This window comes from Procambarus clarkii, chromosome 12 (genome assembly GCF_040958095.1).
Source record: "Procambarus clarkii isolate CNS0578487 chromosome 12, FALCON_Pclarkii_2.0, whole genome shotgun sequence".
In the NCBI taxonomy this organism is placed as follows: Eukaryota; Metazoa; Arthropoda; class Malacostraca; order Decapoda; family Cambaridae; genus Procambarus; species Procambarus clarkii.
Window position 1 is genome coordinate 20,428,587 of NC_091161.1, and position 26,242 is coordinate 20,454,828.

Genomic DNA, 26,242 nt, shown 5'->3' on the forward strand with positions numbered 1-26,242 from the left:
TTTACTCATATCTAGCCAAACTCAATATACTTAGCCCTTGCCAATATGGCTTCAGACCCAAAAAAAGCACTAACGATGCACGTATTAGTATGTTTAACTCGATTCATACAGCTCTTGATAAAAATGAGTTCCCTGTTGGGTTATTTGTGGACCTGCGTAAAGCTTTTGATACTGTCAACCACCATAACCTTCTTCTTAAATTACATCATTATGGAGTCAGAGGACACTCCCTACAATACCTCGAGTCCTACCTTACTGACAGGCTCCAATATGTTTCTGTGAATAATACAATTTCTCCCACCCTACCCATTAACATTGGTGTTCCTCAGGGCAGCATACTTGGCCCTCTCCTCTTTCTCATCTACATTAATGACCTTCCAAATGCCTCCCAACACCTCAAACCAATTCTATTTGCTGACGACACAACCTTCATTTACTCCAGTCCTGACCCTCTTGCTCTAAATGCCACAGTAAATACTGAGCTAAATAAAGTCCATCTTTGGCTAACTGCCAACAAACTCACCCTTAACATTGACAAAACTTTCTATATTCTGTTTGGCAATAAATCCTCTAGTCAAATAAATCTCAAAATAAACAATACCCAAATTTGTAACAAATTAGATGGCAAATTCCTTGGCATTCTCATTGACCACAAGCTGAATTTCCAGGGACACATTCTAAATATATCAAAAAAAGTTAAAAAAACTGTGGGCATTCTTTCTAAGATCAGATATTATGTACCACGCCCTGCCCTGGTGACTCTCTATTACTCCCTTATCTATCCATATCTCAACTATGGTATTTGTGCTTGGGGTTCTACTACCCAAAATCACTTACGTCCTCTAATTACCCAACACAAAGCTGCTATTAGAACAATATCCAACTCTGGCCCCAGACATCACTCGGTACCCCTACTCAAATCTCTGAATATGTTAGACTATTAAGTCACTGCACATTCTCTCATGTGTATTATACATATATAAAACGCTAAACTATAATGCCAATCCTGATCTCAAAAGCTTCATAGAAGGTTGTAACAGAACCCATGAGCACCACACCAGAAATAAATACAGTTTTGATATTCCTAGAGTACGACTTAATCAAACTAGAAATGCTCTGCAAATCAAGGGGCCCAGAATGTGGAATGACCTTCCCAACCATGTTAAAGACTGTACCTCTCTCAACCAGTTTAAGATAAAAACTAAACACTACCTAATAAATTCCCTGTAACCTACCTCACTCCTCTATTGTCAACCCATGTCTTATTTTTTTTTTTTTTTTAATCAACACTGTTTGTCAACCTATTGTATTTGTGCTGCTTTTTCAGTCATGTTCCCCCCTTTTTTTTTTATCTTTATTTGTATTTGTTCTCAACACTTTTTATTCTTTATGCTCAATTAGTATTAAGTTCTAGATATTAATGTTTTTCTTGCCCGAAACGCATTGCATAATAGTGGCTTTAGGCATTGTATGTACTAGCTCTATCTATATATCAATCCATTAATGTAACATCACTTGTATGTATATACCTTACCTGAATAAACATCTGAATCTGAATCTATATATATATATATATATATGTGCATAGGACACTACAAACATGTGCTAAACATTTCAAGTGTGCTGAATGCAGGGAAAAGATTTGGGAAACATTCCAGTACAATAAGTCACATGACTGTGCATACGGATGATAAACCTCATGAATGTCCCGAGTGTGGCAAGGGATTCAATCGTCTGCGACTTATAAAAACTCACAGGATTGTGCATACAGCTGATAAACCTCCCGTGTGTCATGAGTGTGGGAAAAGATTCAGATGATGCATTGCAGATGGTGCATTCAGATGATGAACGTTACCTAGTTCCTTCATCTGGGAAGAATGAAGACATATTGGTGCATTTGGATGATAAATAGTACCAAGTTCAATTGATCAGTAGACTGTATATCATACTAACAATAAACATACAACCCCAATGAATTTTCCAGTGAGGTTTGATAGAAATTTACTTCAGGACACATACTAGAAAAAGTTTATGTTACAATTAACAATTTTTGTTTGTGTGAATATTTTGGTGGATAATATACAATTATACACTAAAGGGACCTAGCCATATTTATTCTTAAATATCTTCAAACTGATATTACTTTGAAATTTAACAATAAAAACATAAGCATTTTTACTATTAACACTGAAAAACAAAAATGGTAGAATTTTTCAACTAATATTATTGCAAACCCTTTTGATTGGTTTTGTTATAAAGTTAAAGTTCAATATAGTAGGCTAAGCTAAGCTTTGCTAAGTTAGAACAGAGGATTTTTGGACTTGTAGATTTGTAAACCTCATCCTGTAAACATTCATGTTTCTACATGTTAAACAAGCTACGAGGATGAAGGAAGGGGATGTTCCCTCCATTCTGGATGTTATATTTACAAGGAAAGCGGAAGAGATATTTGTCATTCAGTACCTCCCTCCCTTGGGTAAAAGTGACCATGTCTTTTGGGGAATAAAGTATGCAATGCATTATAATCTGTTAGAAAATAAGCTTGAAGCAGTTGAAAAACCTGATTTGTGGAGAGGTCATTATGGAGAACTCTGATATTTCCTTAAGGAATTTGACAAACACTTGCTGTTAGGACATGAAGTGAATGAGATGTATGTCAAGTTTTGTGAAATATATGATAAAGGCACAACAAAATTTATTCCAAAGGAGAGATGCAGAACTAGGAAAAGGGGATTTGTTTGTAGATGTCATCTGGATTTTTCCGAGTTTCGGAGTTTCCGTTTATATTTTCTATTTTGATCCAAATATGTATAATGTTAATGAATTTTGATAAATGAGCTTTCCTGTCTACTTAGGTAATGATTCCAAAGATCGTCCTTCCTTTCCTCCCTGGAATCTGGATGTAGCAGGTGCTCAATTGTCAAAAGTGAAAAATTTGGTTTGTCATCCGAATGCACCATATCGGTAAATTTTTTAATAATATTTTAAAAATAGTATATGGCACTATTTTTGCAAAATCATTACAAGATCTATTATTCTAATAAGGGTTTGATAAAATACAGTAGAAAGCCTACTGGTTTTACCTGTAATAGGGTTTGATACAGTTGATTATGGATATATTGTAACGAAATGCTATTGTTAAGAAACACTTTTTTAAAGAGTATTATTTTCAGAGCAGCTCTGAAAATTAGTTGTATTACAGATAATACTACATAATACACTTAATGTGTGTATATGTTACCACAAGTGAGGTATATAATGGTATTTATGAATAAGATGTAATTGTCTTTGACACTGATAAAATTAAGTCCTGTGGTTTTATATACTGATAATTAGCTAAAAATATATACTATACAAGTAAATAAATTATTTTACCTTGCACCTAGATCCACCAAGCCTTTATGGTGTGCGTTTCAGTACTTCGGAAATCTGGAATCTCTTATCTGCAATGAAACAATACATATTATTGCACTTACCAAAAAATGGATGAATGTAGAAAATAGAGAACTATTAGCTGAATATCGAATAAATGGATTTAATCTATTTCACACAGATAGATATATTAGACAAGGAGAGGGAGTAGCCATGCATGTTAGGTAATATTTGAAATGTAGTCTCGAAAAGACTACATTTCAACAGAAACGTGCCACACAAGACTGAACCTCATCGAGGCCAAACATCTAAATGAGTGCATGAACGAGTAAGAAATAATACTTTAACACCTGGCATCATACACACACAATGAATGCACCTGCAGACACACAACGAACACTATCAACATAGCAAAGATTACTCCATAAACAAAAAATCATTAAATATGATTGACAATGAGATGAAATAATGCACAGTATGTCAATTTTGTGAATTTTTTTCATTACTGAACTAGGTTTTCAATGCTTACATTTGTTATTCTTGGCATTCTTTGCTTCATATCTGAAGCTTCGTTTTAAGTTTCCACTTCAGACATGTTTTCCACAGCTATGCATCTCTGGTTGGCAGCATCAAAATCATCTGTAATAACTGAATATAATTAATATATCAGTGAGATACATATTTATCATTACCTAGTAGTAGTGAACACTAAGAAATAACATAAATCAGCTTTCTAAAGAGATGTTTAATAATACAACACACATGATTTGGAACTTATAACTGGGTTAAGTACTTTGCACATAAATCTCAAGGAGCCATTAGGAAACCCTGCTTGTGATTAAAATATTATGCTGTTTTTATATACTGTATGTGCAGCACTGGCCTTCGCCTCTCAATACACCAGCACTGGCCTTCGCCTCTCAATACACCAGCACTGGCCTTCGCCTCTCAATACACCACCACTGGCCCTCACCTCTCAATACACCAGCACTGCCCCTCACCTCTCAATACACCAGCACTGCCCCTCACCTCTCAATACACCAACACTGCCCCTCACCTCTCAATACACCAACACTGCCCCTCACCTCTCAATACACCACCACTGCCCCTCACCTCTCAATACACCACCACTGCCCCTCACCTCTTAATACACCACCACTGCCCCTCGCCTCTCAATACACCACCACTGCCCCTCGCCTCTCAATGCACCACCACTGCCCCTCACCTCTCAATACACCACCACTACCCCTCACCTCTCAATACACCACCACTGCCCCTCACCTCTCAATACACCACCACTGCCCCTCGCCTCTCAATACACCACCACTGCCCCTCGCCTCTCAATGCACCACCACTGCCCCTCGCCTCTCAATGCACCACCACTGCCCCTCGCCTCTCAATGCACCACCACTGCCCCTCGCCTCTCAATACACCACCACTGCCCCTCACCTCTCAATACACCACCACTGCCCCTCACCTCTCAATACACCACCACTGCCCCTCACCTCTCAATACACCACCACTGCCCCTCACCTCTCAATACACCACCACTGCCCCTCACCTCTCAATACACCACCACTGCCCCTCACCTCTCAATACACCACCACTGCCCCTCACCTCTCAATACACCACCACTTCCCCTCACCTCTCAATACACCACCACTGCTCCTCACCTCTTAATACACCAGCACTATAGCCAGCACCAGAATCTAATAATATTATAAAATATAAGTGTTTACTTACGATAATATTTGCGTGACTGCATGAAGTGTTTGTCTTCTTGCTGACTGCACGGACCACAAACTGACCGCTTTGTTGATGTTCCTGGGGATACAAGACACTCCGTACATTGACAACATCGCACACTAATATTTTTACCACTTCGGACACCAGCTTTCGACGTTTCACATATGTGTACGTGTTCCATATTAAAACGACAATATAATGCTATTAACAATTAAAATCTTCTATTTAACAGGCATATAGTTATTAAATGAAGTTTAGTGATGTATGTTGTTGTGTTGATTTAGGGGCGACGACGATCGTGGGATCGGATGCGCCCCGGCTGCCCGATACCGGGAAATAGCGAAGGGATGGGGCCCCTATAGTCTCTTCAGGCCATAGACCCTACAATCTCCTCAGGCGACAAATTTTACAGTCTCTTCAGGCCGCGGACATGACGGATGAAGCGGAAGGTATGGCGAAGGATGTCATGACGGACGTCTTCGTCTCTCGCACCTGCCCCGTCAAGGAGAACGGGAACTGTGAGGCGGGGAATATTCAGCCTACGAACGGAACTCTGTAGTCTGACGCGAGCGCTATGAAATCGAGGGCAGTGAAGTAGAAGGTGCTCCACTGTATCCTCCTGGGTCGGACACCACTGGCAATATGGGGAATCTACCAGCCGTAGACGATGGAGATGTGCGGCCAGGCAAGTGTGCCCAATCCGGAGACGAGTGATGGCAGTGTCGAGGAGTCGAGAATGATGACGAGTCCATGGACGCAGGGAGGAATCCTCCCGTAGACCCGCCAAAGAGGAGGACCTGAGTGCTGGCTCCATCATTGCCTCCCAACTCACGAGGCAAGCCGCCCGGAGTTGCGGGAGAATTTCGGAAAGGTCTAGAGGCACATTTGTAGTGTCATGGAGAGCATGCGCCATCCCTGCTGCTGCGTCGGCTACCTCATTGCCTTTAATACCGACATGTGACGGAACCCATTGGAGATAGATGGACCAACCTGGAGTAACAGAGTATGACAGCAGTTCTCCACGGATCTGTGACACAGTATGACGATGGACTCGTGGACGCCGAGATGATATCAGATGTAGGGCTGTGATTGAGTCCACGTAGATAACCACTGCAGAGGGCCCTGAAACTTGTCGAAGGAGTCGTAAGGCTAGTAAGATTGCAAACAATTCCCCGGCCAGGCACGAATGAGCAGGGGAGAGTTTCCACGTCTGACAGAAAGAAAAAGGAGCAAAGTATGCTGCCGCAGATGTAGATGGTGGCTGATCTTTGCGGGACCCATCCGTGTAAACCTCTAAGTATCCAGAGTATAAGGAGGCTCGTAGGTCTGCAAAAATTAAAGGGGCCAAACCCTCTAAATCTCTCTTCCGACGAGGAGGCTTGGAAAAGTCGACAGAAACTCGAATGATCTCTTCTGCCCACGGAGGCACCGGTGAGATGATCGGGCCGGGGATGAGTACAGGGACGGGAAGGGAAAACTGTGAATATGCATCCAAGGCCCGGACGACGAAAGGCAATTGACGACGTCTGGAGTGTCCAGCCGGCACATTCCACCAGTTGGCCTCGAGCTGGAGGCGAGTAAGTGGATGGGTAGCAGGGAGACGCACTATCCGTTGAAGTTGGCGGCAGTGGGCAAGATTAAGACGTTGAAAGCTCAGGGGCCATAGCCCCGACTCGGCATGAAGGGAAAGAACTGGCGAGGAGGGCATAGCTCCTAACGCTGAGCGAAGGGCACCATTTTGAATGGGATCCAGCCTTGCCAAGACAGATGCTGCTGCTGAGCCATAGACTTCACTCGCATACATGATCTTGCTACGAATGAAGGCCTTGTAGAGAGCTAGGAGCGACTCCCGTGAAGCCCCCCAAGCCGCACCAGAGACCCGTTTCATGATGTTCACGCGACGAAGGCATGAGGCCCGAAGGTAGTCGACATGGTGCCTCCACGTCAGCCGAGGGCCATCTAGAACGACCCCCAGCCACCTGTGTTCGGTAGCGATCGGGAGACGACAGCCCCCGAGGGTCACCACTGGCTGGTCTGGTAGGCGGGTCCAGGTGAAGCTCATGACGCAACTTTTCACAGGGTTAATGGAGAGCCCCTTCCCCAGCACAATTGCTGAGAACACAGTCACGGCATTTTGCAGGGAGCCTTGTGCATCTAGGAGAGTGTCACCATCCGCCACGAGGGTTACGTCATCGGCATAGGCTAAAACCTGGACCCCCCGGAATACAGGGAGATCAGACAGAAGAATAGAGAATAGTAGTGGGCTCAGAATCGCTCCCTGAGGGACACCACGCGAGACAGGGCGGGACGTAGAGACGACTCCACCAACCGCCACTTTGAATGAGCGGCCCTGTAGATAGTTTTGGAACCACCTTAACGCCGGACCCGAGAGACCTAGTCGAGCCAGACTCTGAAGGACAGCAGAATGAGAAGCAGAGTCAAATGCACTCTTGATATCGAAGAATGCTGCAAGGAGCACTCTTCTCCGTCGATAAGTGTCCATTATTCGATGTTCCAAGGAGAGGAGGCAGTCCATCGTGCTTCTTCCCGGCCGAAATCCACTGATACCCTCAGGTAGGAGACCTGAGGTTTCCACCACCCATTGTAGCCGGGTGTGAACAAGACGTTCCATCAGTTTCCCGAGACATGGAAGCAAACTTATGGGCCGATATGAAGTCGGGACAGACGGATCCTTCCCTGACTTGGCCAATGGTAGAAGAATGGCGTGTTTCCAAGGGGCAGGGAAGACACCAGAGGACCAGCAGGCGTTGTAGAAGTAAAGGAGGTGGGACTGAAAGCTCTTGGGTGCCCTCCGAACAAATTCATATGAGACGTTGTCTATCCCTGGCATAGTGCCCGACTTAGAGAGTGACAGAGCGTCCTTCAGCTCAACAGATGTAAATGGGCGATCCAGGTCCTGAGCTAGTCCTATACCCTGTCGGGAGCCCCAACCTATGGAACTCACAGAGAGGAGCGGGGAACGGTAAACATCTTCAAAGTGGTCAGCCAAGAGTTCGGCTATTTGTACTTCCCCTAGGCCCCCATTACCACTGGGGTCTCTGAGTGGGATGGTAGGCCGGGAGTATCTACCTGTCATCTTACGAACAAAGGCCCAGGCTCCCGCAGAGGAGGAGTCGAATCGGAGAGAGGCACAGTAATTAGCCCAGGCCTTGCGTTTGGCAAGGAGGACTGTTTGTCTACACCTGGCGTCCGCCCTGCGGAAGGTCTGCCGCTGCAGTGGAGTAGGGTGGCGCCGCCACGAATTCCACGCACGTCGCCGGTCCAGTACTGCCTGCCGACATTCAGGAGTCCACCACGGTGCCCCACGGCGGGAAGGATTGGTTGTCTGGCCACTAGTCCTCCTGAAATGCCGAGAGCCTACACTGAAGAGGGACTCTGAGAGAGCATCTGCTGACCCATGGAGATCTGCAGTAACTGGGGGAAGGGTCAACCAGTCATCCGCCTCATAGCCATGCCACCCCTCTTCCGAGAAGATCCATTTGGATCTACGGGAGGTCAGAGCAGGACGAACAGTGCCCCCGAAGGAGATGACGATGGGCAGGTGATCACTACCCAGGTACGGCCCGGTCCATATCTGCGCCATCGTGAAGGGGCCTCTTCCAATGCAAAGATCGAGTGTTGAAGTATGGCCATTTAGCGGGTCTATCCGAGTTCCCAAACCTGGCGGCAGTCAGTAAGGAGAGGTCTGGGGAGTCAAGGAGAAACTGAAATAGGGCTCGGCCAGCCATGTTGTGGTGGCGACCCGATAGCATGGGTTGCCATGATGAGTGCCGAGCGTTAAAGTCACCCATGACGAGGCAGGTGTCTGTGATCTGACCAAAATAGTGTTCTAGTTCCTTCTTCGTTACCGGTAGACAGGGGTTATACAGAACTCCAAAGGTGCCCCACCCATGGGAGAGGGCGACCTTCACTGCCAAGAATTCTAAATGTCCACCCGGGAAGGAGTGAATCCGGAGCAAGGAGCTGGGAACTGAGGCCCTGACCAAGAGGGCAAGTCCCCCTCCACCCCGTACTGGCCGATCTTGTCTATAGACAGAATACCCCGGCACTGTGAAGGAAAGATCGTCTGTAAGCCAAGTCTCACAGAGTCCCACGATCAACGGTGGTGCGCTGGCGATAAAATTGCGTAAAAATTGCGTCTTCTTAAAAAGGGAGCGGGCATTCCAAAACACCACAGTATTCTCAGGATGGGGCGCCATTATCCCTGAAATACAACAGCTAACTTTTTGACCACCAGTGCACAGACGTCTCCAAAGGGGGAACCACTAGAAAAAGCCATAAAACCTTCATACAAAGTAAGTAAAATATGTGGTATCAATGACTTCCAGTCAAGAGGATGTTGATCTATGTTTCTCTCTGCCTGACGAAAGCGGTGGTCGGCTCGCGAACTCTCTTGACGGCGTCTGCGACTGGTGGGAGCCTCACTCTGGGCCTCATGTTCCCCCGGTGTCACAATCCCTTCGGAAAGTGCCTGGGGGACCAGAGGATCATCAGGGCTGTCTGTTGGAGCAGTACCTCCTGATCGATGGGTGTGTCGACGACGCCGGTGTTGGCTTCTTTGAGGAAAGGCAGGAGGGTGACGAGTGCTAGGCTCCGGCCGAGACTGAGCGTCCATGTCTGTATCCGTGGATGAGTTTCCGTCAGTGTCAAGGCTACCCAGGAGGGAAAATCGATTAGCAACCTGGGCGTATGTGGCATGTGACTGGGACAGGCAAGAGCGTCTGCTAGTTCCTACTTGTGAAGAGGCCCGACCAGGGGGAACCTGGAGGCGAGAAGAAGCGATAGGCTGATTGAGGGTACGCAACTTCTGGAACAGCTCATGTCGAGGTGTCCCCGCTGTTTTGTGATCGATGTCCAACTGGAGGGCCTCAAGATATACAGGGCAACTCTTAGACGTAACCTTATGATGGCCATGGCATAAAAAGCAGCGGGGTGCAGCAGAGCACCCACCGTCATCTCTGTCTGAATGGCCAGTTTTGCCGCAGTTTGCACACCGTGCTGTATTACGGCAGGTCAGGCGACTGTGGCCCAATAGATGACAAGCGTAACATCGTAAAACAGGGAAATTGTAGGGCTGAACCTGATACGAGGTCCTGTGTAGTGCCACTCGGTCAGGGAGGTGCCCATCGAACTTTACACGGACCATGGATGTCGGCCCTGCTGCTCCGCGAATCCTGGTAACTTCCAATAATCTCACTGATGCACCCCCTAATACCTGCAGAGCGGCCTGGATGTCATCCACATCTACACTCTGGTCAATTGGGCCAATCTTCCCATACCGGGCCCGAGACTCCTCCTCCTGCGACAATACCTGTCGGCACCTGACAGGCCAGTCCCCCAACTTATTAATGTCGGATACACAGATGTGTGATAGAGCCTCCTTTCTGATATGTAGCTTGAGTGCTGCACCCCTACCCAGGGTACGTATGGTCTCAGGCAGGCAATGTGGCCACAATACGGAAGCCTCGATTGCTGCACCTAAGGTACTGAGGATTTGCAAAGACGCACTGACCTGATTCTGACTGGATTAGGACTACCACAAACGAGGAACGGGGTACCACAAGACTAAGGTCTTCTGAAGGGGAGGATATCCTCTTAGCATCTCGCTCTGGGGCAGCATCAGCCGACTCATCTTCTAGCAGACGTTTTCCTCTCTGGGACTTGCTGTCAACATCCATGGCGCCCCCGCTCGGGGAGGCGTCCATTTGGGAGGCTCCGGCCTCCCCCGGTCCTGTGAGCCCCTGGGTAGCTGCAGTGAGCACACACTGGCCCAAAGAAGCCAGCTGAATTAAAGATGAGTTCCAGGTAAGGTGTGGAAAGAAAGTCCAGCCAGGAGCGTTCAATCCGCGCGCCAAGATGGCCGACCTTCCCTGCCCAACTATTAGAGAGGCGTTAAACAGAGGCTACAGTTAAGGAATTGCGCCCAGTAAATCCTCCCCGGCCAGGATACGAACCCATGACATAGCGCTCGCGGAACGCCAGGCGAGTGTCTTACCACTGCACCACGGAGACACCAGCTTTCGACGTTTCGCATATGTGTACGTGTTCCATATTAAAACGACAATATAATGCTATTAACAATTAAAATCTTTTATTTAACAGGCATATAGTTATTAAATGAAGTTTAGTGATGTAATAGACATAATCCGGAGTTGGTAAGGACGCCGCCCGCCAGCGTAAACACAACACACCCGAATGCCCACAAACACGATACAACGCACAAAACACAACACTTCTGTCAGTTTTTGGATAAACTTCTTTTATATTTATTATGTGAGAGTTATACATGTATAAAATGATAACTATTATAGGTTAGCGCCTAATAATTAATATTAATCAATAAAAAAGAAGTCAGAAGCCACACGCCTGTCTGTACATGTCTTTTGTGTAAAAGTATTTTGGGCGCTCATGAACTTGTGCGCTAGCTGGCGTTCACAACTGTTCTCGCCTACAAGCATTAGAATTAAACAAACGAATTTGTTTTTTCATTTATATACAAGAAGAGAAGGCTTCCCTGGAGTCTGTAATATTCATCTGATCACTGGTCTCCCATTTGGTCCTCATTGCTTTATCTTACTATTATTGAATGTCAATAACCGTATTATGCAATTTCAATTTCTTCAATTTCAATTTATTATGCACCCCATACCCATCCCGTGGGCGGTGGTGTAAAGGATTACAGAGGCACATAATCGGTTCAGGAACTGAACCCTCTAGTTCGTTTATCTAATTCAAATAACAATGTTTGACGCTAGTTACAAAATTATTAATGTTGTATACACATGTACACACACTCATACATACATGTACATATATATATATATATATATATATATATATATATATATATATATATATATATATATATATATATATATATATATATATACATATATATACATATATATACATATACATATATACATACACATACATATTTAATCACCTACACAAATACACACATCAATAATCTTTGTGTCACAGGTGATCAACAAGAGGCTCACAATAGTCACTATAAAAGGCACTTTACATCTATAGTTAGTGAGTCACACAGTTACTAGTCTTGCTGCACACCCACCCAACTGGGCGGCAGCTTTACAGTCATGTGCATGCAATACCTACAGTAAGCAAATTTTGGATACTTCGCTAAGATTTCGGGCAGCACATCATTATGAATGAAGTACTTACACATTTCATTATGCAACTTTAAAAAAAGTTGTCCATCAGCATTTTGTGGTGTTCAGCTACCCTTATCTTCTGTATGTTCCTCACATTACCAGTATACACAAACATTGACATGTAGGGATATAGACTCTCAGGTAAGTTAGTAATTTAAATGCAGAGCAGCAGTCCTAGGCGTTCAATCCCCGACCGCCGTCCAAGTGGTTTGGCACCATTCCTCCCCATCCCGTCCCAAATCCTTATCCTGATCCCTTCCCAGTGTTAAATAGTTGTAATGAACAGGCACTCTATATATATATATATATATATATATATATATATATATATATATATATATATATATATATATATATATATATATATATATATATATATATATAATTATACCAGTATAATCTAATAATATATACTGGTCTAATAAAATAATTAGACCAGTTAATACTCTCACTCGTTGTGTTAGGATATGTTAGCTTGATAAAACTGACTGTTCATTGTTGAGAAATGTGTTAACAAACAATATATCTGACTTATCAAGACTGTAGCTTGCTTAGCAAAAGGAACTTTTTTTAAATTTGGGTTCAGTTTAACTACCGCTCAATGGATGAGTAATTGGGGCATAATAAAGGAACTAAACTGATAAAATGAAAGATGGGAAAACAACATTAGAGAGATAAACTCGAGAGACGTTTTCATGTTAACCCGAAAATTATTTGAGGAGCAAGACGGACTGCGGGTCAGGCAATTGGTCTTCATGCTATCGTGATGGGGGATCAGCCATTACACGTGTTAATGACTCTTGTATAGTTGTGTAGTTAAGGACAACAGGGTAAAGGGGTAATGGGCATTGTGGTTGATTGTTCTACCTGGGAATCCTCCACTGTTTTATATCTTATGAATGTATGTATGTACTAACCTAGTTGTGGTTGCGGGGGTTGAACTTTGGCTCTTTGGTCCCGCCTCTCAACCGTCAATCAACTGATGTACAGATTCCTGAGCCTACTGGGCTCTGTCATATCTACATTTGAACCTGTGTATGGAGTCAGCCTCCACCACATTACTGCCTAATGCATTCCATTTATTAACTACTCTGACACTGAAAAGTTCTTTCTATAATCTCTCTGGTTCATTTGGGTACTCAGCTTCCACCTGTGTCCCCTTGTGCGTGTACCACATGTGTTAAATAAATGTATGTATGTATGTATGTATGTATGTATGTATGTATGTATGTATGTATGTATGTATGTATGTACGTACGTACGTATGTATGTATGTATGTATGTATGTATGTATGTATGTATGTATGTATGTATGTATGTATGTATGTATGTATGTATGTACGTATGTATGTATGTATGTATGTAAGGAGAGAAAGAGAGAGAAAGAGATGAAGACCGAGACAGAGAAATAGATATAGACAGAGTCAGGGAGAGAATGTTAGACACAGAGACGGATAGATAAGGATATGCAAAGTCAGTGAGAGAATGACAGAGATAGAGCGAGGAAAGAGACAGAGAGATAGGCTGACACAGAGAATGTCAGAGACGAGGAGAAGCAGAGACAGAGGGACAGGAGCAGAGGGACAGGGACAGACGGACAGGGCCAGAGGAGGGACGGGGGAACAGAGGGGGGGGCAGTGGGACAGAGAGGGAGACAGGGACAGAGAAGGGGACAGGGACAGAGACAGAGGGACAGAGACAGAGTGACTGGAACAGAGGGACAAAGACAGAGGGACAGGGTCAGAGAGGAGGACCGGGGGACAGAGGGAGGAGAGGGGGCAGGAGACCAAGAGAGAGGGGACAGAGGAGAGACAGGGGATAGAGTGGGCAGGGGGACAGAGGGAGGGACAGGGACAGACAGAGAAAGACAGGAACCGGGGGGCAGAAAGGGCGGACAGGGGGACAGAGATAGGGACAGGGGGCAGAGATAGGGACAAGGGGACAGAGATGGATAGGGGGACTGGAGGAACAGGGGGACAGAGAGAGGAACAGGAGGACAGAGAGGAACAGGGGACAGAGAGAGACGGGGGGACAGAGAGAGACGGGGGGGACAGAGAGAGGGACAATGGGATAGAGAGGGACAGGGGGACAGAGAAATGGAAAGGGGGAACAAGGGGACAGGGGGAAAGGGATCGGGGACAGAGGACAGAAAATGTGGGCAAGGGGACAAAGTGAGGGACAGGGGGACAGGAGGAAAGGGGGGAGATGTATGAGGGGGAATGTTTGCGAGAGATGGAGAAGGGGTATTTAGAACGGTAAGTTAGAGAGGGGACAACTAAGGCGCATCATTGAAAAGCAAATGAGGATCATTGCAATAGCAGGAGCCACGCACATCTTCAGCCTGCGTTGTTGAGACATTGCCAATTAAGCGGTGTCCAATAACAGTATCTTCGGTATTTAAGCGATACCTTTAAAAATACTGGAAATATTGAAAGATATTAATCCAGATATTAATCCCCTTGTGCAACGCACACAAGAGGCAACAGCTTCTAGCTCTACAAGCGGCAATATAAAATAGAGAATAGGCGATTGTTTTCACTCATAGTGTAATAAACCCACGGACCCACCCACCCGCTGAAGCCGTAAATACCAAGACATTACTTCCGTTTAAAATTAAGCCGGAATAATCCTCAGGTATGTGGAGGATGTGGGAGGCCTTTGATCAACCACCGACTTCCTGCCCCGTCGACGGGGCCATCAGCCCTCAGTGTGCCCTCAGCCAAATTCATGTGAAACATGTATGTGTGTGTATTAAATATTTTAATTTATTATTTCCAAGATTTAGCTGTTAGCTCTTGGACCCCGCCTTTCTAAGCGTCGGTTGTCTAATGTACCGACTCTCGGCCCCTTTCCCTCCATCATATCTAAACAACATATATTTTTATCTAACACACACACACATCCCCAAGATGCAGCCTTTAGCAGCTTCCTGACTTTCAGGTTCCTATTTACTGCAAGGTGAATAGAGGCATTTGTGTGTGTATGTTTGTGTCTGTGTGTGTGTGTGTGTGCGTGTGTACGTGTGTGTGTGCGTGTGTATACTCACCTAGTTGTGGTTGCGGGGGTTGAGCTCTGGCTCTTTGGTCCCACCTCTCAACTGGCAATCAACTGATGTACAGATTCCTGAGCCTACTGGGCTCTATCATATCTGCATTTGAAACTGTGTATGGAGTCAGCCTCCACCACATCACTGCCTAATGCATTCCATCTATTAACTACTCTGACACTGAAAAAGTTCTTTCTAACATCCCAGTGGCTCATTTGGGTATTAAGTTTCTACCTGTGTCCCCTTGTTCGCCTACCACCCGTGTTAAACAGTTTATCTTTATGTACCCTATCAATTGCTCTGAGAATTTTGTAGGTAGTGATCATGTCTCCCTTTACTCTTCTGTCTTCCAGTGTCATGAGGTGCATTTCTCGCAGCCTGTCCTCGTAACTCATGCCTCTTAGTCCTGGGACTAGCCTATTGGCATACCATTAAACTTTTTCACGCTTCGTCTTGTCTTTGACAAGGTGTGTGTGTGTGTGTGTGTGTGTACGTGTATAACACACACGTACTTATGTGGTACGTATATGTTCTACATAATTGTAAGGCGTTTGCTGAATTAGAAAAGTCGGCTAGCAGTCCACCCTTAACGACACAATTAACTCATTACATAAAAAAATACGTGGCTGTGCAACAGTGTGTGGGAATTGGGGAACTGGTGTGCATTTAGACGACTGGTGAGGACCAACAATGACGTAGAAGGATGGCACCAGCGTCTGAATCAAAGGGTAGTGAGGGACAACTTGGCTTTATATATTTTAATCCCCTTACTGTTCCGTGAGGCGTCCCTGGTAACCTTGCAATACCAACTGGTTTCTGATCAAAAGCTAAAGTCCAGTCGCCGCAAGGGCAATAAAGAGAAACAGGAACATTTGTGGAAGCTTTGGGACTGTTACGAGGAAAAACAGATAAGCACCTCACAGTTCCTCAAGGAATATTCGCGTTTTATCCCAGGAAGTGCCTGAACTAGAATTAGAAAACAGCAGTCTGTTTACTGGTTGTTATTTAACTTAAGTTAGTTGTAAATGATAATGTAAAAATAGCCACTGAGAACTGATGAGTTTCCCAAGACTTTTGCTCGTAAAGAGGGAATTGATTACAAACTTGGACTGCCTTTGAGCAGCCTGAGGGCAGCAATATCCCAGGAACATCAACTAAATTTCGGAGACTTGAAGCAAAGTGAAATTCACACCAGTTACTCCATCTATCATCATTCTATTATGCAGGAAGAACCGCACGTCTATGGGTCATCCAATAATGTTAGCAGACTTCTAGATGTTACCACTGCTAGGCTTAGACCACTGCTGATGTAGATTTGACTAAATGTAAACTCTGTCAGCAGAACTATTCACTTACTTTGCGTCATTATATAATGGAATGTGAAAAAATCGCGGAATTTAGAGATAACACCATCAATAGTGTCCAAGAAATGTGAAAGTACTAATTCATTCATAATGATGTGCTGCTCGAAATCTTAGCGAAGTATCCAAAATTTGCTTACTGTAGGTAATGCTGCACATGACTGTAAAGCTGCCGCCCAGTTGAGTGGGTGTGGAGTATATGACTGTAAAGCTGCCGCCCAGTTGGGTGAGTGTGGAGCACATGACTGTAAAGCTGCCGCCCAGTTGAGTGGGTGTGCAGCAAGACAGTAACTGTGTGACTCACCATAGATGTAAAGTGCCTTGTATAGTGACTGTTGTGAGCCTCTTGTTGATCACTTGTGACACAAAGATTATTGATGTGTGTATTTGTGTAGGTTAGTAGATATGTATGTGTATGTATATATGTATACGTATATATATATGTACATGTATGTATGAGAGTGTGTACATGTATATATAGTATTAATAATTTTGTAACTAGCGTCACAAATTGTTATTTGCTTAGCTAAACGAACTAGAGGGTTCAGTTCCTGAACCGATTATGTGCCTCTGTAATCCTTTACACCACCGCCCACGGGATAGGTATGGGGTGCATAATAAAGAAAGAAATAGAATTGAATTGGTCTGATTAAGACTTTATGACCATGTAATCTATGTTTTGCTCCACTACTTACTGATTGAGTATGGGGTGCATAACAAATAATAGCCTCCTGCGGGGGCGTCTTTCTAAGATCAGATATTATGTACCACGCCCTGCCCTGATGACTCTCTATTACTCCCTTATCTATCCATATCTCAACTATGGTATTTGTGCTTGGGGCTCTACTACCCAAAATCACTTACGTCCTCTAATTACTCAACACAAAGCTGCTATTAGGACAATATCCAATTCTGGCCCCAGACATCACTCGGTACCCCTACTCAAATCTCTGAATATGTTAGACATTAAGTCACTGCACATTCTCTCATGTGTATTATACATATATAAAACGCTAAACTATAATGCCAATCCTGATCTCAAAAGCTTCATAGAAGGTTGTAACAGAACCCATGAGCACCACACCAGAAATAAATACAGTTTTGATATTCCTAGAGTACGACTTAATCAAACCAGAAATGCTCTGCAAATCAAGGGGCCCAGAATGTGGAATGACCTTCCCAACCATGTTAAAGACTGTACCTCTCTCAACCAGTTTAAGTTAAAAACGAAGCTATACCTAATAAATTCCCTGTAACTCACCTTACCCCTCTGTTGTCAACCCATGTATGTTTTTTGTTTTTTTGTTTTTCAAATCAACGCTGTTTGAATGTAATTTTCTGTAATAATTTGTAATTGTATTTGTGCTGCTTTTTCAACAATGTTCCCCCCTCTTTTACCTCTATTTTTATTTGTACTCAACACATCTTATTCTTTTTACCCATTAGTTTTAAGCTTTAGTCATTAATGTTTTTCCTGCCTGAAACGCTTTGCGTAATAGTGGCTTTAGGCATTGTATGTACTAGCTCTATCTATAAAGCCAACAAACTTTGTAAAATCTCTTTATGTATGTACCTTACCTAAATAAAATTATTATTATTATTATTATTATTGTTTCTAAACGTGTTAGTCTTAAATCCTTTAATCTCAAATCATGCTACAATGTACCTTTATTTATTTATTTATGCATATACAAGAATGTACATAAGGAATGTGAGGATACAAATATGGTAATTACAGTCTTGTAAAGCCACTAGCACGCGCAGCGTTTCGGGCAGGTCCTTAATCTAAGAAAATTTTAAGGAGGTAAATACTTGCAAAATTTATAGACAAAAAAAAATGATAACAGATTACATGGAATGAAAAAAAAAGAAGATGAGAGAAAATTATAGGTACAGTATATTAAAGCACATAGGTAGCTATGATTGATTGCAATGACAGCTTAAAATGGTAGTTGACAACAAATTGGTAGGCACAATACAGCAGAAACAATATAAGATTGATTGCAATGACAGCTTGAATGGTAGTTGACAAAAATTGGTAGTCACAATACAGCATATGGCTAGCACATAAAAGAAGACAGCAATGAGCACAATGATAAGTTTGTTTGATATTACATAAAAATTAGGAGATTGGGTAACACTAGGTACAGAGCAAATTTAAAGCTCAGTGTAGGAAACTAAATAGATGAAGTTAGGTACTTTTTGGTTTTGCTTTTAAATAAGGCAAAAGTTTTACAGTTTTTCAATTCACTAGGGAGTGAGTTCCATAGACTAGGTCCCTTAATTTGCATAGAGTGTTTACACAGATTAAGTTTGACCCTGGGGATATCAAAGAGATATTTATTTCTGGTGTGGTGATAATGGGTCCTATTACATCTGTCCAGGGAGAGTTTCAGAGCATGGTTTGCATTTAAGAACAGGGTCTTGTAAATGTAGTTGACACAAGAGAATGTGTGGAGGGAGTTAATATTTAGCAAGTTTAGGGATTTAAACAAGGGAGCTGAGTGTTGTCTGAAAGCAGAGTTAGTTATTATTCTGATAGCAGATTTTTGCTGTGTGATGATGGGCTTAAGGTGGTTTGCAGTGGTAGACCCCCATGCACAGATACCATAATTAAGATAGGGGTAGATTAGTGCATAATATAGTGAGAGGAGAGCAGAGTTAGGAACATAATATCTGATTTTGGAGAGTATACCAACTGTCTTAGAGACTTTCTTAGTTATGTGTTGAATGTGGGTGCTGAAGTTGAGTCTCTTGTCTAGGAATAGGCCAAGAAACTTGCCATCATTTTTATTACTGATGTTAATGTTGTCTATCTGTAGCTGAATTGCATTTGATGATTTGCTTCCAAATAAGATGTAGTAAGTCTTTTCGATGTTTAATGTTAGTTTGTTCGTTGACATCCATAAGTGGACTTTTTTTAATTCATTATTCACAACATTATTTAGTGTATGTGGGTTGAGGTTTGAGTAGATAAGGGTAGTATCGTCAGCAAACAATATAGGTTTGAGAATATTAGAGACATTAGGCAGATCGTTTATATATATAAGAAATAGAAGAGGTCCTAAGATGCTGCCCTGTGGCACTCCAACGGTAATTGGTAGAGTGGAAGAAGTTGTATCATTGATGGTTACATATTGGTGTCTGTCACTAAGATAGGATCGGATGTAGTCAAGGGCAAGGCCTCGGATTCCATAATGCTGGAGTTTAAGTAAGAGGTAGTTGTGATTAACAGTATCAAAGGCTTTTCTTAGGTCAATGAAGAATCCAATCGGAAACTCATTTTTGTCAAGGGCTGAGTAGATAATGTCAAGGAGACTAATGATTGCATCATTGGTGCTCTTTTGGGACCGGAAGCCAAACTGGCAGGGGCTGAGTATGTCGAATTTTACGAGGTAGGAATAGAGCCGTTTGTAAATAATTTTTTCAAATATTTTTGATAGAATGGGTAGATTTGATATTGGTCTATAATTGTTTATGTCCGCCGGATTGCCTCCTTTATGGACTGGCGTTACTCTTGCTTTTTTGAGGATATCAGGGAAGGTGTGATACTCTATAGATTTGTTGAACAGTAGTGCTATGGGTGGGGCAAGGGCATGGGAGGCTCTCTTGTACACAATGGACGGAATTTCACTGGTGTTCCCTGCCTTGGTTTTTAGAGAATGTATGATGGACACAACATCTGCCGGGCTGATTGGTGAAAGGAGAAGAGAGTTTGGATAGCTGCCTGAGAGATATGTGTTAATATGTGTCTGAGTCTGTGGGATTTTACTGGCAAGATTAGCACCAACCGATGAAAAGAAACTATTAAATTCATTTGCCATTTCTAAGTCAGTTGACGGTATACCCCCATCCTTGTAGAGTTTTATTTGGTTATGTGAGTGTTGTTTAGTTCCTAGGATACTAGAGATAGTTTTCCAAGTGCTTTTCATGTTGCCTTTTGCTTCATTGAATCTATTCACATAATATGCAAGTTTTGCCTTTCTTATGATACTGGTAAGCATTGATGAGTACCTTTTAGCTACTTCCTTTGAAACTAGGCCAATCCTAACTTTCTTTTCATATTCGCTGTTCACCAACATGTGCAATTGCTGATTTATGCTATGTTTACCCCCTTTTTGTATTTTTTATTCCTTTTTTCAACACAATTTATACCTAATCCCGATTACTATTAAGTTTTAGTCCATGTTTTTTTCCCCCCACACCTTGCCCGAAATGCTATGAGTATTAGTGGCTTTAGGTATTGTATGTACTAGCTCTGCCTATAAATCCAACATTATGTTTGTAAATCAACTGTATGTACTTTTCCTGAATAAAATGTATTTATTATTTATTTTTTAATCAGTAAGTATTAAAAGAAGGCACCAAGCTGGGAAGGCTATGTAGCACCATTGTGTGTAACAATAAACCAATTTTTTTTAACAAATAATGCACCTGTATGGGAAAACAAATCCTGTCAGCTGTAAAAATATTGATGCAGTTATTTAAATGAAAAATATAATGAAAGAAATATTACTGGTTTATTTTTATCCTATCTTTTTGTACTGTACAGTATATCCAAGGAAGTGAAAAATTGAGACATAATGCACAATTTAATGAATGATTAACATGGATTAGCAGTTAAAAAGAAATATGACTTGTATTACATATCAACATGAGATCTTAATGATCCATGGTCAACATGATTTAATAAGGATAATACAGTACTGTATTTGTAATAATACAAACTATATTTTAAAATCTTTATTACTGATTTTTTTATTAAGAAGATTAGGTATACACAGCAATGTGCTGCTACCCTATTCTATATGGAATATTACACAGTGTAGATAAAAAACTAGCTATAAGTTTATCTAATACTCCCATCTCACAAGATGGTTAGACATACTGTACATGAAATCAATTTAGAAAATACCAGCCTCAATACAAAAAACAAATCAACTCTGACTAAACAACTCTAAGCAATTTTCACAAGAGTCATGGAAACTGAATCATGGAAACATTATATTATAATTACTCTTACCAGTTTCTACAAAACTCCTCTCAAACAATGTATTTTTAAACATGTTTAGGTATACACAGCAATGTGCTGCTTCCCTATTCTGTATAAAGGACCACACAGTGTAGATCAAAAACCAGGTACAAGCTCACCCAACATCCTCACCTCACAGGATGGCCAGTCATACATGGAATTAGGAGAGAACAAAATACTTAATGCTGATCTATTAGCCTCCACTGGCAAAATCTGGGTGCAGCACAAGAATATCTTCCAATATTCCTGAGTGTATGAAGTAATTACAGAGCTCAAAATACCTCATACCATTTGGTATGAAGTCACTGATAACAGGACAATCACAGATATAGTGTTGGAGAGTATGTTCTCTCAAGTAGGACTGAAAACAGTTGTTTTTTTTTCCACCAAGAGGGCTATAAACCCATGGAACCGCCTACCCGCTGAAGCCGTAAATGCCAAATTCCAGCTAAAAAATATCATTAAGACAATTGGCGGGCCCTTTAACAAGCCGCCGGCTTTCTGTCCTCTTCGAGGTCACTAGATAGTTAGTGGCCCTTGGGTAAATTCAGTAAATATATACAATAATTGTCAGCGCATCTTCCGAGCAACAAGGACAGCTACACAGTATCTCTTAGAATTACGTAGGTAAACAACAAATGTAACATATTTGTTTACTACAATGTCGGTGCTGGCTGTAGAAGTTGAAAAAACATTGTTTTACTTCGAAATATACTAATTTTATAAGAAAATTCGACGTAAATAGGAGGCAGTAGAGCTCCGATAAGCCAGCGCTAAATCTTCAATATGAATAATGTTGCTGCTCTCTGATTGGCCAAACGAAACACAGTAGTGACCTCTATCGGCACGCAGGTGAACCAACAATTTTCTTCCTAAGTATACCTTATTGAATCGCACTTAAGCATCTTCTTAGTGCGCACTTGGGAACCTTCGTAGCAAACCCACTTACGAAGAAATACACAGAGCTTCCTGAATCTAGGTCCAGAATAATACACAATAAAGAAACAAGGATTACTAGATACATGAGAATAGCATTTCAGGGTTATACATTGGTTCACTGAAGCACAATATGAGGATCATTTCGAGGAAAAGTTTCAAGGAATAATGCAGTAGAAAATGCACTCAATACAACAACCATGATATCAAATGATATCTAAGATTACAATGTTAAAGTAATATGGTTTAGGTACAAATATTGGGGGATTGAGTAGCACTAGATACAGTGTGAAGATAAAGCCCATGGTAGAAAACTATGAAGATGAAATTAGGTACTTTTTGGTTTTATTTTTGAATATGGCAAAAGTTGGACAGCTTTTCAAATCATTAGGGAGTAAGTTCCATAGACTAGGTACCTTTATTTACATAGAGTGTTTACATAGATTAAGTTTGACTCTGAGGATATCAAAGAGATATTTATATCTGGTGTGGTGGGCATGTGTTCTATTACATCTGTCCAGGAAGAGTTTCAGAACAGGGTTTGCACTTAGAAAAAGGGTTTTATAAACGTAATTTACACAGGAGAATGTGTGAACTGACTTTATGTTTAGCATGTTTAGGGATTTAAACAGAGGAGCTGTGTGTTGTCTGAAAGTAGAGTTAGTTATTGTCCTGATAGCAGATTTTTGCTGGATGATGATGGGCCTGAGGTAGTTTGCAGAGGTTGAACCCCAAGCACAGCTACCATAAGTAAGATAGAGATAGATAAGTGCATAATAGAGTGAGAGGAGAGCAGCGTAGGGTACATAATATCTGATCTTAGAGAGTATCTTAGAGAGTATACCAATTGTTTTAGAAACCTTTTTAGTTATGTGTTGTATATGGGTGCTGAAGTTGAGTCTCTTGTCTAAGTACAGGCCAAGGAACTTTCCATCATTTTTATTGCTAATGTTTACATTATCTATCTGAAGCTGAATTGCATTTGTTGATTTGCTTCCAAATAAGATGTAGTAGGTCTTTTCTATGTTTAGTGTGAGTTTGTTGGTTGACATCCACAAGTAGACTTTTTTTAATTAATTGTTTATAACCTTATTTAACATGAGTGGGTTGGGGTCAGAGTAGATGAGTAGTATCATCAGCAAACAATATAGGTTTAAGTATGTTAGAGACATTAGGGAGATCATTGATGTATATAAGAAACAGGAGGGTCCTAGGATGCTGCCCTGTGGCACCCATACAGTTATTGGTAGAGTGGGAGAGGTTATATCATTGATGGCTATATATTAGTGTCTGTTACTAAGATAGGATCGGATATAGTTCAGGGCAAGGCCACGGATTCCATATTGGTGGAGTTTAAGTAAGAGGTAGTTATGGTTAACAGTATCAAAAGCCTTTCTCAGGTCAATGAAGAGTCCAATTGGAAACTCACTTTTGTCGAGGGCTGAGAAGATTAAGTCAAGCAGACTAACAATACCATCATTGGTACTCTTTTGGGAGCGGAAGCCAAACTGACAAGGACTTAGTATATTGAATTTTATAAGGGAGTAGAGCTGTTTGAAAAAAAAAATTAAAATATTTCTGATAATATAGGTAGATTTGATATGGGTCTGTAATTATTTATGTCTGCCGTGTTACCTCCTTTATGAACTGGCGTTACTCTTGTTTTTTTAAGGATATCAGGGAAGGTATGACACTCTAGGGATTTATTGAACAGCAATGCTATGGGTGGTGCAAGGGCATGGGGGGGCACTCCTGTATACCATCGATGGTATTTCACTAATGTTCCCCGCTTTGGTTTTTAGCGAGTGAATGATGGACACAACATCTGTAGGGCTGACCGGAGAGAGAAGAGAGTTTGGATAGCTGCCTGAAAGATATGTGGTAACATATGTCTGAGTCTCTGGGATTTTTCGGGCAAGGTTAGCACAAATCGATGAAAAGAAGCTATTAAATTCAGTTGTTGTTTCAAGATCTGTTGCAGGTACTCACCTAGTTGTGCTTACGGGGGTTGAGCTCTGGCTCTTTGGTCCCGCCTCTCAACCGTCAATCAACAGGTGTACAGGTTCCTGAGCCTATTGGGCTCTATCATATCTACACTTGAAACTGTGTATGGAGTCAGCCTCCACCACATTGCTTCCTAATGCATTCCATTTGTCAACCACTCTGACACTAAAAAAGTTCTTTCTAATATCTCTGTGGCTCATTTGGGCACTCAGTTTCCACCTGTGTCCCCTAGTGCGTGTGCCCCTTGTGTTAAATAGCCTGTCTTTATCAACCCTGTCGATTCCCTTGAGAATCTTGAATGTGGTGATCATGTTCCCCCCCTAACTCTTCTGTCTTCCAACGAAGTGAGGTTCAATTCCCGTAGTCTCTCTTCGTAGCTCATACCTCTCAGCTCGGGTACTAGTCTGGTGGCAAACCTTTGAACCTTTTCCAGTTTAGTCTTATGCTTGACTAGATATGGACTCCATGCTGGAGCCGCATACTACAGGATTGGTCTGATATATGTGGTATATAATGTTCTGAAAGATTCCTTACACAAGTTTCTAAAGGCCGTTCTTATGTTAGCCAACCTGGCATATGCTGCTGATGTTATCCTCTTGATATGAGCTTCAGGGGACAGGTCTGGCGTGATATCAACCCCCAGGTCTTTCTCTCTCTCTGACTCTTGAAGTATTTCATCTCCCAAGTAATACCTTGTATCTGGTCTCCTGCTTCCTACCCCTATCTTCATTACATTACATTTGCTTGGGTTAAACGCTAACATCCATTTGTTCGACCATTCCTGCAGCTTGTCCAGGTCTTCTTGAAGCCTCAAGCTGTCCTCCTCTGTCTTAATCCTTCTCATAATTTTGGCGTCGTCAGCAAACATTGAGAGGAATGAGTCTATACCCTCTGGGAGATCATTAACGTATATCAGAAACAGGATAGGTCCAAGCACAGAGCCCTGTGGGACTCCACTGGTGACTTCACGCCATTCTGAGGTCTCACCCCTCACTATAACTCTCTGCTTCCTATTGCTTAGGTACTCCCTTATCCACTGGAGCGCCCTACCAGTTACTCCTGCCTGTTTCTCCAGCTTATGCATCAACCTTTTATGGGGTACTGTGTCAAAGACTTTCCGACAGTCCAAAAAAATGCAGTCCGCCCATCCTTCTCTTTCTTGCTTAATCTTTGTCACCTGATCATAGAATTCTATCAAGCCTGTAAGGCAAGATTTACCCTCCCTGAACCCATGTTGATGGGTTGTCACGAAGTCTCTTCTCTCCAGATGTGTTACTAGGTTTTTTCTCACAATCTTCTCCATCACCTTGCATGGTATACAAGTTAAGGACACTGGCCTGTAGCTCAGTGCCTCTTGTCTGTCACCCTTTTTAAATATTGGTACTACATTAGCAGTCTTCCATACTTCTGGTAGGTCTTCCGTTTCCAGTGACCTACTATACACTATGGAGAGTGGCAAGCAAAGTGCTCTTGCACACTCTTTCAATACCCATAGTGAGATTCCATCCGGCCCAACAGCTTTTCTCACATACAGCTCCAATAGGTG

General features: G+C 42.4%; 2 protein-coding genes across 5 annotated transcripts in view; one reads left to right on the top strand and one right to left on the bottom strand.

The window, feature by feature from the left end:
* LOC138363970 (tigger transposable element-derived protein 7-like) overlaps positions 1–1,912 on the top strand; it is a 52,413-nt gene extending 50,501 nt beyond the window's left edge. The window contains exon 3 of the mRNA XM_069323423.1: positions 1,772–1,912. Coding sequence (XP_069179524.1) covers positions 1,772–1,912 — 141 coding nt within the window. The remainder of the gene's footprint in view (positions 1–1,771) is intronic.
* Positions 1–7,252, bottom strand: part of LOC138363882 (uncharacterized) — a 135,313-nt gene extending 128,061 nt beyond the window's left edge. For 3 of the 4 annotated variants that reach the window (XM_069323351.1, XM_069323353.1, XM_069323354.1), the window contains exons 1-3: positions 5,116–7,252; positions 3,902–4,011; positions 3,376–3,443 (exon numbers count right to left, since the gene is read on the bottom strand). In XM_069323351.1, the coding sequence (XP_069179452.1) occupies positions 5,525–7,180 (1,656 nt within the window). In that variant the 5' untranslated portion in view covers positions 7,181–7,252 and the 3' untranslated portion in view covers positions 3,376–3,443; positions 3,902–4,011; positions 5,116–5,524. Of the gene's footprint in view, positions 1–3,375; positions 3,444–3,901; positions 4,021–5,115 lie in introns of all 4 variants that reach the window. The other variant, XM_069323352.1, reaches the window with a different exon arrangement.
* Positions 7,253–26,242: the final 18,990 nt, after the last annotated feature.